Source organism: Biomphalaria glabrata, chromosome 5, assembly GCF_947242115.1.
Source record: "Biomphalaria glabrata chromosome 5, xgBioGlab47.1, whole genome shotgun sequence".
NCBI lineage: Eukaryota > Metazoa > Mollusca > Gastropoda > Planorbidae > Biomphalaria > Biomphalaria glabrata.
In genome coordinates this window covers 9,066,414-9,083,018 of record NC_074715.1, presented here as the reverse complement: position 1 = coordinate 9,083,018, position 16,605 = coordinate 9,066,414, and the positions used below count along the sequence as shown (strand labels likewise).

The window sequence follows — 16,605 nt, the reverse complement described above, 5'->3', positions numbered from 1 at the left end:
CACTCAACAGACGATTGGTCCGCTGCTAGAGACTAGAGAGAGAAGCCATGATGGTGGTCCAGAAAGTCGATTGGAGGCTAAAGATGATGACGTGTGCCACAATTTCCCCTCCTGTGAACCTGAAACCCATCCCCCAAGTCTATGAAGAATTCTTTTAGACTAACGATCTTGGTGACCCCAGTCCTGACATCATATCCCTCCCCACGTGTTAAGTTGCTGCCCTCAGTAGTGAATAACAGAAGAAATCGACGTTTGCTGAGTTCAAGGTGCATGGCGATGGAACGACGACGTCACTGCAACAAGATGGTCGACTGGGGGAGAAGGCGACGTTTGATGAGTCCAAAGTGCAAGGCGATGCGACCACGGCGTCAGTGCAACACGGTGAAGGTCAACTGGAGGAGAAGACGAAAGCGACATTTGCTGAATGCGACGTGGATGGCTTCGTCTAGCTCAAGAGGCAAGCTTACTGTCACCTCCACCGATCGATCCCCTACCTGCAGCGATGAAACTTCACATCTCATGTCATAGATGCTGTCCGGGATGGACAGATCTAAGGAGGGGACAGTGTTATAAACCTGGTGGTGACACAGATGGGGGAAGGCTGTGTGTGTTTTAAGCATACGCAAATCGCCCCAGTCCAGCGCTAGACGAGCGGTCAACCGTGACCAGTGACAGTACACGCCAGTTCGACAAGGACTTGTGTGTAAATATTTCACACGCAAGTCACGGCGAAAGTGATCAAATGGAGTGGTCAAGCAACGTTCCATCCGGTTCGAGAAGGCAGAGTAGAGACGCTATAAAAGAGCGAGTTTGTCAGAGTCAAGACACTTCACATTACCTCGCAATGTGACCAGTACGAGGTGAAGTCAGTCCTGAACAGAGGCTAGGTTTTAGGACAGTCAGTTCAATGTTGTTGCCAACTGTATAGTGTTTGTAATGTATTTGAAATTAAACTGTTACTGTTGCTTTGGACTCCCGAGTTGTGAGGTTCTTTAAGTTCGTTGTGTCGTGTGGTGTAGTTTGAAGAAAGATAGTGGAGATTCGTAACTATATATATATATATATATATATATATATATATATATATATATATTGTTACATCTCTCCTACTATCCAGGCTCTCTTCTAACTTAAAGAACCTCACAACTCATGGCTTCAAAGTAACAGTTTAATTTCAAATACCTTGCAATTGGCAACAGCATTTAACACTAATTGTTCAAGAACCTAGCCTTGCACCGGACTTCACACACCATTGAGAGGTAACGTGAAGTTAAATGATTCTGACACACTCGCTCTTATATAGCGTCTCTACTGGCCTTCTATATATATATATATAGTCTACCTTCACGGCTAACGGTCTCGCACAAGACGCTCGCCCAGGGCTCGCGCACTGCTAGGGCTGCCTCTGCCCGCCAACCTCTGTGTACAATAACATATAAATATGTTCAAGTTCATAATATGTTGTTCATCATTTAGTCAACACAACTGTTGAAAGATGCACTCCTTTTTGGCAGGAGTTTTTATTTTATATAAAGTTTTTACAATGAGTTTGAAAGATGAATGAAGTTGTGGGCAACAAAATGTTGTCTGTGAATCACACATCTCTTAATTTTTTTTTCATGTCACTTATGTAAATAATTATCTATATTCAGCAATTCTTATTCTACTTGTGACAACACTTGTGCCAGATGTAACAACACGCACGATGTCACGATGTGTTGTGATGCCGGGGATTTTACTTGAATTCAATAGTTAACAAAAAATGAAGATCTAGAATCACAATTAACGATTCTTTGATAAACAAAACTGGAACTTTATTCAAATACAACGTAAGTACAGTTATGTACAAATTACAAATCAATGAGCATATTACAAAGGCTTCTCAAATAGAGCTCTCAGAAACACGACTGTCTACAAAGGCATTATTTTATCGACTGACTTTTACTACCGCCAATTCTCTGGCGCTAACTCTTTTCAAAAATGTCTTTGTTTAAATTCAAATCAACCAATAGATTTCAAACATACTAATTACGTCCCTTGGGTAAATCCTGACTTGAAAGTCAAGTGTCTAAATTAGAGGATTAAATCCCGAGACTCATGTCGAGGGCTTATATTACTTTCAAAAAGTGAAATGTACAAACAATTCTATAATGTAATCTGTGACACTACTGCTAGATCTAGATCTTTTAAATTATACTTAGACTAAATATGTGTTCTAATTTATTATATTTATTATATCTAATCATTTTAGATGTAGAATATCTAGAACTTTTCTAATATAGTATAGATGTAGAATTCTATATTATGTTTTTACCTAAATATAATCTTAATTACTTCTAGATCTAGGAGGCCCGATGGCTGAGCGGTAAAGCGCTTGGCTTCCGAACCGGGGACCGGGGTTCGAATCCTGGTGAAGACTGGGATTTGTAATTTCGGGATCTTCGGGCGCCTCTGAGTCCACCCAGCTTTTATGGGTACTGGCATTAGTTAGGGAAAAGTAAAGGCGGTTGGTCGTTGTGCTGGCCACATGACACCATTGTTAACCGTAGGCCACAGAATCAGATGGCCTTTACATTATCTGCCCTATAGACCACAAGGTCTGAAAGGGGCACTTTACTTTACTTCTAGATCTAGAAGTATATTTAGAACACAAGATATCTAGATTAGAATTTTTAGAACTAGATCTCGAACTTTAGTTATTAACCTGATTGATACATTTTCTTTGATATAATAAATATAAATATAGCTTAAAGTATTGAGATATATGACTCTAAATTTGCAGTTCTTTTCTTTAAATAAGCTTTTAAAAAAAATATTATTTTTTATTTTATATCATAGTGAAAGAAAAAGAAAATGCCTTCTAACATTTGAATTTTAGATCTAGATTTCTAGAAATATTTGTAATATAACAAAAGATTATTATTACAAATATAGTGTTTTATATATATATATAAATATATATATATAGTGTTTTATATATATTCGTACGCATCATTACACACATATATCTTATGTAGTCGAGTACAGTCAATTATATGTCACACTATTTAATAGCGATTTCTTTTAACGTTTTTGTAGTTTTGTCATCGCTATTTTGAGGTTTTGTCGTCGCTGTTTTGTCGTCGCTATTTTGAGGTTTTGTCGTCACTATTTTGTCGTTTTGTCGTCGTTATTTTGTACATGTCCAGCTTTTGTACATAATAAGCTACATTATTCTGAAACACTATTAAATTAAAAGAACGCTAAAGACAACCAATTTTTATCTTTTTTTTTTTTTTGGTAAGGTCGCGCGTAGAACCAAGACACTTCAATTTAATAATGCAATGTGCTCATGTTTACAGAGTGTCCATCTGGTCATTGGAGCCTATCCTGTAGTAAACGATGTCCAGTCTCATGTCCTGACACCTGTGATAGAGACACTGGGGCATGCAACAGTATATGTATTGGCTACAATAATCCACCGCAGTGTGATACAGGTTAGACATTAATTAGACAAATGCCATAAATAGTATAGCATTCCATTTTTTTATAAAGAAATAATTTGTTCTATCTTACTTGTTAAAGTGCCTCTTTTAAACATTTGCAACCTATACGTACATGTTCTAAAAGGTAACTTAATTCTGCGGACCCTATGGTTTACGAAAGTGTCTTGTAATAAACACAAAGACCAACCGTCTTTACTTTTCATCAACTAATGTCAGTAACCATTATAGTTATACATTTCATGCTTTTCACCTAACTTTCTAACCAAAAAAAAAACCCAACAAAAAAAAAAAAACGACCTCCTACTAACCAAAAAAGCTTTTTTCCTCTTTTCTACCTTTTCTTGGGTCTAGACCCAGCCACCAGGGAGACAGAGGCAAATGACAGAGCATTATGGCGTCGCGCTGTGAAAACTGGCGCACAGGTTGCTAAGGAATAAAGAACAACGCTGGCAGAAGAAAAAGGCCAGAGAAGAAAAGGAAGGCCCACAACACTAGCTCCAGCTGGAATAACCTGCCCAGTGTGCGGCCGAACATTCCGGACTCACATAGGTCTCACCAGCCACACGAGGAGGCATTAAACCCCAGTGCAAAGCCCTCAGCCCCCTGGATGACAAAGTGGTCATTATCGAACCACGATGGACGAACTATATATATATATATACCTTTTCTTATAAATATTTAGAACCACTACGCCAGGTCAGATCGTAACAACACAACAAGCTTCCACTTGGCTTACATTTTTGTTTATCTTTGTCTGCCTTATGTCTTGACCTAGAGATTAATATGTGAGTCGGATATAATATTCGATGTTTTATACTTAACTCTTTCTCTCCGTTATTATTTAACACGTTCTGATGGAATCAACATGGTATCGTCAGTTAGGAGAGAAAGAGTTAATAGGTATTCTTTTCTTGTGATTTACTTGTCACATGATCAGTTTTGCCTAAACTTGTCATCTTCCTGCAGTGTTTATTAATTTTGACACGCGATATAATGGCATTACCATTCAAAGACAGAGAAATAGATCGAATACCATTCTGTACAGTGATATACACTTGTAATACATTGAGCTATTTTCTTTATAGAGAGGTTCAGGAAGGAAACGACCCGTAGTGTTGCAACCCTTATACAGAACTTGAGGTGAAAAGCTCCTGAATTATGCCGCGCTGGAAAATTTACTTTCCAGCTATGAATCTGGATAATGGCGCCTTCGACGCCGATCTTTACTAGGCTATTTATACCATTGTTTGTTTTTGTTTTTTTGACCTCGTCCACGTGCAGACACTCAAATCGAAAGCGATAGAAATAAGTCAGTTCCTTCTGGATGACCAAATATTCATATCACGTATGGATTGTCTGAGTAAAGTTCAGAACACTGGTCTTTCCTAAAACATCGCCGCGTCGTCAGATTTACGCCAAGCGCTAGCCTGTGTTATCTGTGTCAGCTGATTACACACTTAAAACGACCCCTATAAGTGTCGCTCTCCTAGTTATAAGAGTATATTAGTAGCTGTCCTTACGTGATTGCTTTACTGTTATACAGCTCCATTCATTGCTCCAATTATTCTTGATTTGTGGGGGGGATATATATATAGCAACTAATATTATCTCATCTGATACATAAAAAAGAGCTTCCAAATTCACTTGGTTGGCGGTTATGTCCGCATTGTCATAAATAAATACTTCTCTTTTTACCTTGTAGTTTGGAGTTTTTTTTTGTTTTTTTTTGGGGGGGATGTGACGTTAAGACACCTACAGACGCCAACTTCAACACCAAGAGGACACTTTCAGCGTGCTTGCTTAGAGTTCTTTTTTAGTTCTCGGACATTTCATAGTATGCCTCAAAACAATGTTAGATTGTCTTTCCTCGACTTGACTAGCGGACTTTAACTTTTCGTTTCTTAAGACTTTTCCTATTTCACTATTGCTGAACCACACGGCTTTCGTCACATTGTAAACAGAGACATGACTGTAACGAAAAAAAGCCAATTTAATGAGGAGCGTTAACTCTTTCTCTCCTGACTGACGATACCAGCGTTGATTCCACCAGAATGTGGTAAATAATTACGGAGAGAAAGAGTTAAATCTGTAAATTTCAAAACTGTTCTCTTGAATATTGGAGACTTTTGTATGGAACTGGATATCTTCGCTTAATGGGCACACAGTTATTTTTTTTTTTGATCAGTCATCATTTCATATCAAGGAAAACAATTTAATTAGAACAAAATTATTGTATAGACTTGCGTTTCTATTTTTGGTTCTATTTGTTCCGGGGGATATTGAATCATAATTTTTTTTTTTTCGTTTTTTGCTGTTGTTGAAATTTCTAGCGTAACTTATTGCTTCTATTTTTTTTTTCAGTTTGCTCTGCTGGAAAGTGGGGAATAAATTGTCGCTATAATTGCAGTAACAGATGCGTTAGGGCCTTGTGTAATGTTAATACTGGATTGTGTGATCAAGGATGTCATGGATACCGTGACTCACCTTACTGCGGCACTGGTATAAAAATACAATAAGACAGTTATATCAGCTTTATTGTTTTTTAGTTTAATTCATTTGAGATTCAGATAAAATGATTAAAATTGATTATTTTGGTGTAGCATAAACGTAACAGAAATATGTTTACCATGGTGTATTTATCTGTGAAGATTTAGATTAGACTCCATAAAGGTGCGACACTTAGCAATACGTTTTATAGCTATATTACTACAGTAAAAAAAAAATATACTGTTGGTTTAAGGGAAAAAAATTATCATTAGACAAGCCAAAACCTTTTTTTTTTAACTCTACATTTTAAAATGTGGACCCCCTCCACCCACCCTAACTACGCGGCTGGTCCAGACAAGTGATAGTATCATAGCGTAATAAAAGCATGAAATAGAGTTAAACAATAAAATTTGGTAAAAATTTTTCTAATCTCTCATATTTTTTTATTGTTAGTCTAGATCTACTAATTGATAAACTTGAATATAAGCTTTGTTTTCTGTATTCTGCTTGTTATAACAATGTAGACATTCAACATACTTGCGGTAGATTGCCTTTGTTTAATTGGTAGCTCCCGTATTGGAGACATAATTATTTAACAATAAATAGCCTGCAGTTATAGCCTATAACAATTAAACACTTTTATGCTTTTCTATGCAAATAATACGAACCTTTTTTATTATAAATGCTATTTCATAAAATAGTGAAATACTTCAATTGTCTGACGTAAATACGCTATTACAGTGATGCCCAAAACATGGCCCGCGGGCCGTATCGACGTGCTTCCATCCGGCCCGCCGAAATGTCGGCACAAAAATATAGAAAATCCCCCCCTCTAAACAAAATTTTCGAAATGTATATTTATCTATGTTAGGGCCTTCACTTTTTTTCTAATGGATTACTACCTAGGCATTAAACGTTTGTGCTTTCATGCAATAGTACTATAGAATGTACTACTTTACTTATTTTGTAGAACATAGTACCAATGCTAGCTGACATGTTTGTTTTTATAAAGAAAGATATAAACAAAACTTTCGCCATTTTTCTAATTGTAAAGAGAAAATTCAAATATCCCAATAATTCAATGTAAGTTCTACAGTAGTTTATGCTATTCGGACACCTATAGGCCCAAATTTGAAAGTTTGACTTTGACAGCGCATTATTTGACAATGGTTTGACATAGAAAAGAAAATGACATATCAAAATCTTCTTTTATAGTTAAAGGAGAATAAGGATGACTACTTATATTGGTTCCCCAAACATATATTTGTTATTATATTAAAGGTCAAAGAGGCCGTGTGTTTTCATTTAATTCGGACACATTTGACCCACATTATTTGATTCCGGACACCATAATTTATTTCGGACAGTCTCTATATTTAGGCATCAATAAACTCAGATTTTAATTCTGTATTAACATTAACTAAATTTTAAGATCCCCATGCATAGCCCATCACAAGAAATCATTACGATGTTTTAAAACTATGCATAAATACGAACACAAAAAATAAAAATATGAACACACTTATTCTACCAAAATTAGGTCATTGGAATAGTGCCGACTGCACCGACTTTTAGACTTATTTTATGTTTGTTTATTTTATGTGTGTTGAATGTTTGTGTTTTTTTTTGTTTATTAATTTAATACATTTCTAATACAGATGATCTTTTGTAGTATAGTAGGCCACTACAGGTTACGATAGCCATTCTTGCCTAACTGAATCCTCTATATTCTCTCTATATAAATCTAGATCTATCTAGTAGGTCTAGATCTAAGCATTTAACTTCATTCAATGTACCAAGCTCACTCCAAACATTTGCCCATTTATTCTCTATTTAAAAAAACAACAACAAACTAACAAATATAATATAAGATCATTTTTATTGATGTCCAAAACTGGCTGTCCGAAATAAATTTTGGTAAGAAAATCGTAATTTAATTCGGACACCGTATTAATTTTTTTTTTGTATGGAATTAGAAAACTTGGCTTATAAATCAAATAAATTAGCTCCAAAAACAGAATAAATATTGCCGGGCTCATTAGTATAGACTTAGCCAATCAAAAAATATAGTCTTAACCCTAGGAAGAGGTAAAGTCATCCGGGTAACATAGGAAAATACAACAACCTGACTAACAAATTTGAAATTCGTTTTTCTTACATAAAAAGACAGTTAAATGGAAGGAAATAGGGTCAGAATCATTGGAAAATTGACAAGCACATTATACAGCGCGCTAGTTTTATAATACATATTAAAATAATTATTTGATGACCACAAAAATCAGCGAATGTCCGAATTCATGTAATGTCCGAAATAAATAAACTACCATAGATCCTCGGGGTGGAAATAAAATAGTTTCTGGTCAATCTCATTTGTTTTTGTATCTTTTTCATCATGTGGCCCGCGACACTAGTGTTGAAAATTAAAATGGCCCGCAGATTGAATTAGGTTGGGCATCACTGCACTACTCCATATCAAAACTATATAGATCAAGTCTTGTAACTCTCTGTAATATTTCATGTTTCCATATCCTACCTTCTTGTTTCAAACAATCCACTAATAGATAAAGATATTGAAAATACATAATGCATACTTCAAATATATCGACCTATATTACATCTATTCACAGTGTGCTCCAGAGATAGATGGGGCATCAACTGTAGTCATAGATGTAGTGAGCATTGCCACAATCCCACTTGTAATCCTGTCAGTGGAGAATGTCACCAAGGATGCAAGCCTGGATACCTACTGCCAGATTGTACAATGGGTAACAAACAGATCAATTAGAAATGCCAATGTCGTCGTGTCGATCATAAACAAGGAATCTGACTTTTGTTTTTAAACGAATTACCTTTTTTCTTTAAAAAAAAATAAAAAAAATATTATGTTTACAAGTATTAATCTCGAGGCAAGAATTTGAGAATCCTCCAGGGTCTCCACTTGAAGGGGGCCCCAAATGAGTGTTTTTTTACATTAAATATCACACAAAATGCAGGGGCCCTGAAAAATCTAAAGCCCCCCCCCTGGGCCCCCAAACGATGGAAAATTCCTAGCTAAGCCTATGCATTAAATTAAATTAATGTTTAATTTTATAAACTTTGTTTTGTGTTATATAAAAAGAGCATGCATTCCGTCGAAACTTGTAAAACAAATTACGGAGAGAAAGAGTTAGAAGCTTTGATTTCTTTTATGTTTTTAATATTTTCAATTTTCCGTTAATGACAATAAAGCTTATATTAACCCATTCTTTTTTTTTTTTTTTGTCTTCATATGTTTATTTTCAGAATGTCCAAAAGGACAATGGGGATCGAACTGCACTAGTACATGTAGCGAAAACTGCTTCGACAAATTATGTAACACTAAAGAGGGCAGCTGTGACTTTGGTTGTGTTGAAGGATTTCAGACTCCAATTTGCTTACAAAGTAACTTTTCTTTTGTAACTTTATTACCAATATTTAAATACTAGAAAAAAAAAAGAACAAAGAAAAACAAGCAATATAATAAGAGAATACTTTTTTTTATTTAAAGCTTAGCCTTTCTAAGGGAAAGAACTGCTAATTACTGTTACAGAAAATTGCAGGATTTTTGCCTTTCTGCTAAAGAAAACAAAATTAATTAATTAGAACTAAATGATTAACAAAGTGGTTCATTTCTAGATTGGTCGTGTATTGTCATCAACTATAAATAATTTTGCAAAATTTAAACTTAATCTGAGAATGGGAAGTAGGAGAAAAACGTGTTACAACGTAATAAGAGGATTAAATCCATATATACATTCATATTTTTTTTTAATGACGTGCATTTATTCCCCTTTTTTCAATATCAAACAAAATAATTAATCACCAACAATAAATAAATTGGTTATTTTTTTTTGATTGATTCAAGTCTTGTCAAGTTCAATGAATAATTGTGTCAAGTTTAATTTGATTCGAGAATGGGAAAAAGGAGAAAAAAGATGTTTTAACTTTTTTACCAGACATACAGACAGAGTGTGTTTCTGTAGGCCCTGTGAAAGACACGATTTACGAACTCTCTATAAGGTGCAAATCACACGACTATATGCCACACCATCAGGCACACACACACAAAGCAGTCAACAAATTGACTTAGCACTAGCCAATCTTTATATTACTGGTTTCATATTATTGAGTAATAAGCAAAACATGATAAAATCCTTTAAAAAAAACTAAACTTTTTTTTTTTCTAAAGGGAAATAGCTTTACCCTTAAAAATGTATCCACCGATAATATACAAGTTATTTCACTTATTCAATATCGAATAAAATAATTACTTACCAATAATTAATTATCAATTGAGTATTTTTGTAAATTGATTCATGTTCTGTTAGGCTCAATAAATAAGTGTGTAAAGTATCAACTTGATGGGAGAATGCGTGAGGGAGAAATAGTGTTAACAAATATTTCAAGGTGAACCCAACAAATTGAACCATATCTGTGAATACTGAAGTATTAGTTTTCCTTATTGGTATCAAACAAAATTATTAATTACCAGTAATTAATTGTCCAATTAGTTATTTTTTATTATTGATTTATTTTTTGTCTTTGCCAATGAATAATTGTGCGAGGTTTCAACTTGATCCGAAAATGAGTGTGGGAGAAATAAGATGTGCATATTTTTTACCAGACAGACAGAGTTGATAGAAGCTTTGAAAACAAAAATAGGCTATAAAATCATTGGTCACTCTTAGATTCTAATTTTGTGTGACAGAATGTGTCAGCGGAACTTACGGAAGGAACTGCTCGTACAATTGTTCAAGTCTATGTCTCAACGGAGAATGTGATCCTGTCAATGGGACTTGCAATAGATGCCCCGCTGGGTTTGAGGGGCAGGCTTGTGAATTGAGTAGGTGCATTTTATAGAACTGATTATTTAATTATTAGTTTAGATTTTTATAATTATTATTTTATGTACTGATTTATATATTACTACTAGCAAAACACAAATGTCCGTCTCTCTTGTTTACAGCTCTTTATTGAGGCATAGTCTAATAATTAAAGCTTTACATGTCAATGTTCTTCCTTTACAAACATCGTGTAAATTATTCGAAGATAAAAAAAACAAAAAAAAAAACACGAAATCAACTTTTAATACAAGACTAAGTGTAAGTTGGTTGTCTTACAATACTTATGTATCTTACTGGGTTTTTTTTTGTTGGTTTGCGTGTAAATATATTTATTGTAAACACGAACTCGTAGGCGGTCCGTTTGGCTTAATGTTTCTTGAGCAAATTAGACCACAAATAAGGTTTTATATTTTAGAACGAAAAATAAAAGGGTTAAAAAGATTATAATAGTGCGCATAGAGGACATAGCCCAAGTCTGGACAGCATGGAGGTGTGTGCTGGTACATGCTCGCAGAGTGCACAAGAAACGAAGCTGCCTTAGTCAAGAGAAAGAAAAGGAAAGCTATCCTATCAGCTAGCCCTAAAGCAGATGCGTACACATGCACGAACTGTGACACACTCTGCCCCTCCAGAATTGACCTGATTAGCCACAGCAGATTTTTCCCCGTCTCAAGACGAGACCAAAACCAATGACTCATCTGGGCGCATCTATTGTCCTTCGAGACAGAAGGAGACACATGTATACACCTAACATTCTTAAGAAGGATAGTCAACAAATAACAGCATGTCGAAAGTTTAGACTTACAATATCTCTATTAGTATAAACTTTTTTTTTTTATTTACATACTTCTTTTTAAATGTAAATGTTAATTTTATTAAATCTCCATCCCGGGTAAAGCCAACTTGTCCGGCTAGGAATTTCTTAATATATAATTCATAGATGTTGTGTCTAAGTTTCCGGTTTAAAAAAAAAACTAAAATAAATAAAACAAATAAATATCTGAATGTTATAGATCCAATGTTTAGGGTTTTCCCCTATCATAACCGACAGGCCGGTGGCAGAGTGACTCCCGAACTGGAGGATCCCCGTTTCGAATCCTGATGAAGAATGCTATTTTTAAATTAAGGATCTCTAAGTTGCCCCTGGGTTCACCCAGCTCTAATGGGTACTTGACGTTAGTTGGGGAAAAGTATAGGCAATTGGTCGTTATGCTGGCCACATGACACCTTCGTTAACCGGGGGTTCAGAAACAGATGACATGAAATAATGCAGGCTAAAAGAGAATTTTGCTGAGGCTGGAATGTTTCAGAAATTCTAGTTCCTCTTGAAACGTTAGGCGTAGTCGGTGGGCAAATATATTTTATACATTTGGTTATATATTTTTTTAATATAATTTTTAAATTATTTATGAATATGAATACAATAATGTATATAATTAACCAAAAATAGTTTATTTTCTTTGAAAAGTTTAACTAATTTCATTGATCTGCCCTCATGAAATCTGCAGACGTCAAACCTTTACTAAGACGTAAGAACAGAAATGGTTGCTAAAACCTCGGCTGGCTTATCTACGTCTACTTCTATAAAACAATTACAGGCTTAATTGTTTAACTTGTAAATAGAAACAGGTATCTGGTTTTCTATATTTTTTCTAACACAGAAATATTCAGAGTGGAATTCAGCAGTTTTGGAATAGGAATAGCTATTGGGTGTGGAGCTATTGTACTTGTCGTCCTGGTCGTCCTATTGAAAATCTATCACCCTAGGTTGGTTCTGTGGAGGCAAAGGTCAAGGTTTGCTTGTGGTGAAACGAATCTCCAGGTTACAGAAGGCCACATCTATGACCATATTTTACAAACAGGTAACTTCATAAATACAATATGTCTGTACTGTAAAAGTATTTAATCCATTGTATCTGACGTTTGACCAGTATTGAACATTTTTACATCCTAGACACAACCAATCACACAGAAAGTGTACTATATTTAAATGTTTGCTTACAGATCTTCGAGACGGAGAAGTCAATCATGTATACGAGACAAGTGTCTTGACATCGCCAGCTCGGACAGAGTACTCTACAGCCGAACCTAATAGTGGATACGAAATACCAAACAATCAAGTCCACTCTAATGGGCTTTGTTGCTGCACATAAAAATTATATATGTCTCAGACGCGAATGGCCCAAATTTTCAGTAAAAGAAATTACAAAAGTCATTTCTCTATAGAAGAAGTAACGAAAGTTATATAGTATAAAACCACAGACCTATATATACTACAATAAATATAGGTATTTGCTCTCTATTTACGATTTATTTAGGTAGGTGCTGTTTTACTATTACACACCAAGTATTAGAGTTTAGAAAAACCCAGGTTCGTTTTTTTTATTGTGTAACACTATTCGCTAACACCGTGTAGATCTAAATTTCAACTCTTTATTAGTATAGTTAAATCTTTATATTAAAATCTGTATGAATGCGTTGGTAATATAGTAGATCTAGAGCTACATATTATTAATGAGATTAGTAGATTTATGTTAATAAATTAATAGGAATAGATATATTGTTCTAGAATTTTAGTATCTAGATATTTTTTTGGCATCTCGTATCGCACAGCAGACAAACTTACAAGACAAAAGTCAAAAGCCGTCAAGTCGCAATAGGTTCTGCGTATACAGTTCACGCCATTTACGGTTCTGCGTATTTCATAGGCGTAGTCATATCACCACATGGGCACATGTGATTCGTGAAACATTCAAATAAACAGTAAATACTGTACTCATCATTAATCTTCGGAATCACTGACATTGTCATTAAGTAGAATCTATATCTAGATTCTATCTTGAGACTATAGATTGTCACTAGTCTAGCTCTACCTGACTAAAATTTATTAATTAAGATAGGCCTACATCTACTATCTAGAATATTCTGTATAGAATAAAAAACATCTAGAAAAAATCTATAGCTAGTCTAGATCAGACTCAGTAGATCTACTATATATAAATATTGAATATACTTCTACTTATAGATCTACTTTTCAACGCCAAGACCTAATATAACAATATAATAATAATAATAATATGGCTTGTCATCAAGATTAATGCGGAATGCAATATTTCCATGGATACGCATCCCCAGCTGTGACCTACATATTTTTCCCAAACAGGGCAAGCATAACCATTGTCCGCCGGTAGTAAAGATTTTCTTTTCGCCGTCTGCGTCTGTCCTCCTCAGCGGATTTCCTTTTGGTCACAAATGTGCATCCCGCGGCCTTCCAGCTGCCTGTCTCATTCTGAGACCGCATGCAACCAGGTGCTCTCTTCTATGTCTGCTTATAGCAAGTAAGCGCCTAATCTAGTCTTTAAAGCGTTTCCGTGAGGCACCTCTGTTACGTCGACCACCTTTTAGCTCGTCCCCATACGGGATACGTGCCCTACCCAGCGTAACTGTCGGACCATAAGAAATCCGTCTATACTAGTCTATACTGTCCATACTGCGTTCGCAATGACATCGCTGTTTGTAGTGCTGTCTTGATGGAAGCAACTTTGGTGAAAGCGTTCAAGCAGTCTTAGTTGTTTTCTGTATAATACCCATGTATCAGATCCATATAGAAGGATTGAGAGAACCACTGCTTGGTAGACACTTTTTAGGCAGGCGTAGCGATCTAATCCGCCAACTCACTCCTGGAGGCGTCCAAAAGCACTTTTGGCCATGGCCAGAGGTTATCAACTTCCTTGAAAGCGAGGTGTCATGCTTCCTAGATATATTACGTATTCTACCACGTAAAGGGGGATGCCCACTTACGGTGATCTTTGGGGCTGAGTAGGCTTATTGGGTCCCTTCAGAAACATGACTTCTGTTTTCCCTGAGGTTTGTAGATAAACAGAAAGAGGCGGCAGTGTATGACCGCGATCTAGCAGGACCCAATTATCGGCTTAGAGAAGCTCTGTTATGACCATTTCCTTTGTTTTTGTATGGGATAGTAGACGTCGAAGACTAAACACATTGCCGTCTGAACGAGACCTGATGTCGATGCCTTTGTGCAATCACAGCCTCATTTGACCCAGCATTACGCCAGAAAAGATAGTGAATAGAGTAGGAGCAAGTACACAGCCCTGCTTCACGCCATTTTTTATTGGGAAATGATCGACAGGTCACCATTGTCTCTAATCTGTCCCACATGAAACTGGTTAAGAATGGATAGGAGCTTAGTTGGGTATCCGAGCCAAATCCCACATAAACCATTGACCGTGACGAAAGCCGTGGTGAGGTCAACGAAGGCAGCGTATATATAGGTTTATATAGTATACTAGACTGAAATCTAGTCTAAAATCGAGATTAAGTCTCAGACTCTAGATTTAGACTGCCTAGAGTTACAGTCTAGAGTAAATTCTGATTATCTTAGATGCTATTTCTACTATATTTATAACATAGATATATATTCTAGAAGTAGATCTATACTGATTCTATACATACAATTCGAATTGAACCTGAATATTTATGAATATATAGATTATAGATTATAACTACATTTTATAGATCTATGACTATTATGACAAGGTTCATGGCATGTGTGAGATACATTTTGCAAAGCAACTATAAATAATGAACTAAAACAAGTTCATTATGCGATTTTTTTTTATATTTAGATGCTTAGGTTAGTATTATTTTGGACCAATGTCTCACAACGGTTAATAAGAGAATCAGGTATAAACATCAGGAGAAAACACGAGAAAACATTAAGAAATTAAAACAGACAAATAGATTCATAACAAACGAATATTCACAATTTATTACAGTAACACCTTTTTAAACACACCTTTTAAAAAATCATTTAAAAAATTTAAAATCACAAAAAAATTTATTTCGACAATTATTTGTGTGTGTGAAATTATGCATCGGAAAATGCCGGGTACTTGAAATAAGCTAGTCCTAAAAAAATGCACATATCTTGGGTAATAGACTCGTCAAATAAAGTACTGTAAATGTGTAGTTTCAGGTGCTTGTTTCAGGTCTTTTCTTTCTATAACCTCTATCGGGTTTTATCCCAACTAGCCGTATTTTTTGTGCAGATTTTTTTCTGTATCAGGCACACTTAAAATTATAGCATAATAATGTCACTTTAATTTAAAAAGAGAACTAAAAATTGCAAAAGATAAATAAGGAAAAAGGTACTTCCGGCGCAATTTAGAATTCTAGTTTTAAACCAAAGTAACGAAACGCATAATCGCAACAAAGCCCTTTGTTTTCACAAAATAAATTTTCAAACATTGTTCCGTTTGTTTCAATTTATAATGAAAATATTTTCTAAAGTATTTAAATATCTAGCTCTGTAATTTGTATTTTTTTGTTATAAGTTATAAAAATATTAATAAAAGTCTGTTTTGTATACTAGTGTTAACAGAAGTGTGAATTGTGGTAGTCTTTATCTGCACCCACAAAAAAATTCTGCTTTCATGTTATTATTTTTTGATAACTTTGATCAGCCTAACCTACGTACACATGCAGCTATCTCGAATTTCGGGAGGAAAAAAAATAAGCTTGTTTTAATACACTTTGAACAAAGGAGAGTTACGCATCAACAAAAGATTTAGTACTTAATAAAGAAATAAAAAAAATATTTTTACAAATTTTGTAACTCACTCTGTCTGTCTGTTTTTCTGTCTGTCTGACTTGTAAAATCTTCACGCAAGAGGTGGCGCGATGGCTGAGTGGTTAAGCGATTGGCTTTTTATTTGAAGTTTCTGGTTCGATAACTCGTTGAAGACAGCAAA

General features: G+C 35.1%; 1 protein-coding gene across 1 annotated transcript in view; it reads left to right on the top strand.

Moving 5' to 3' along the window:
- The window catches only part of LOC106050328 (uncharacterized), a 28,044-nt gene extending 11,695 nt beyond the window's left edge, over window positions 1-16,349 (top strand). Inside the window, exons 7-13 of the mRNA XM_056028586.1 lie at window positions 3,342-3,476; window positions 5,847-5,984; window positions 8,600-8,737; window positions 9,255-9,392; window positions 10,699-10,833; window positions 12,496-12,696; window positions 12,839-16,349. Of these exons, the coding sequence (XP_055884561.1) occupies window positions 3,342-3,476; window positions 5,847-5,984; window positions 8,600-8,737; window positions 9,255-9,392; window positions 10,699-10,833; window positions 12,496-12,696; window positions 12,839-12,987 (1,034 nt within the window). The 3' untranslated portion in view covers window positions 12,988-16,349. The remainder of the gene's footprint in view (window positions 1-3,341; window positions 3,477-5,846; window positions 5,985-8,599; window positions 8,738-9,254; window positions 9,393-10,698; window positions 10,834-12,495; window positions 12,697-12,838) is intronic.
- Window positions 16,350-16,605: the final 256 nt, after the last annotated feature.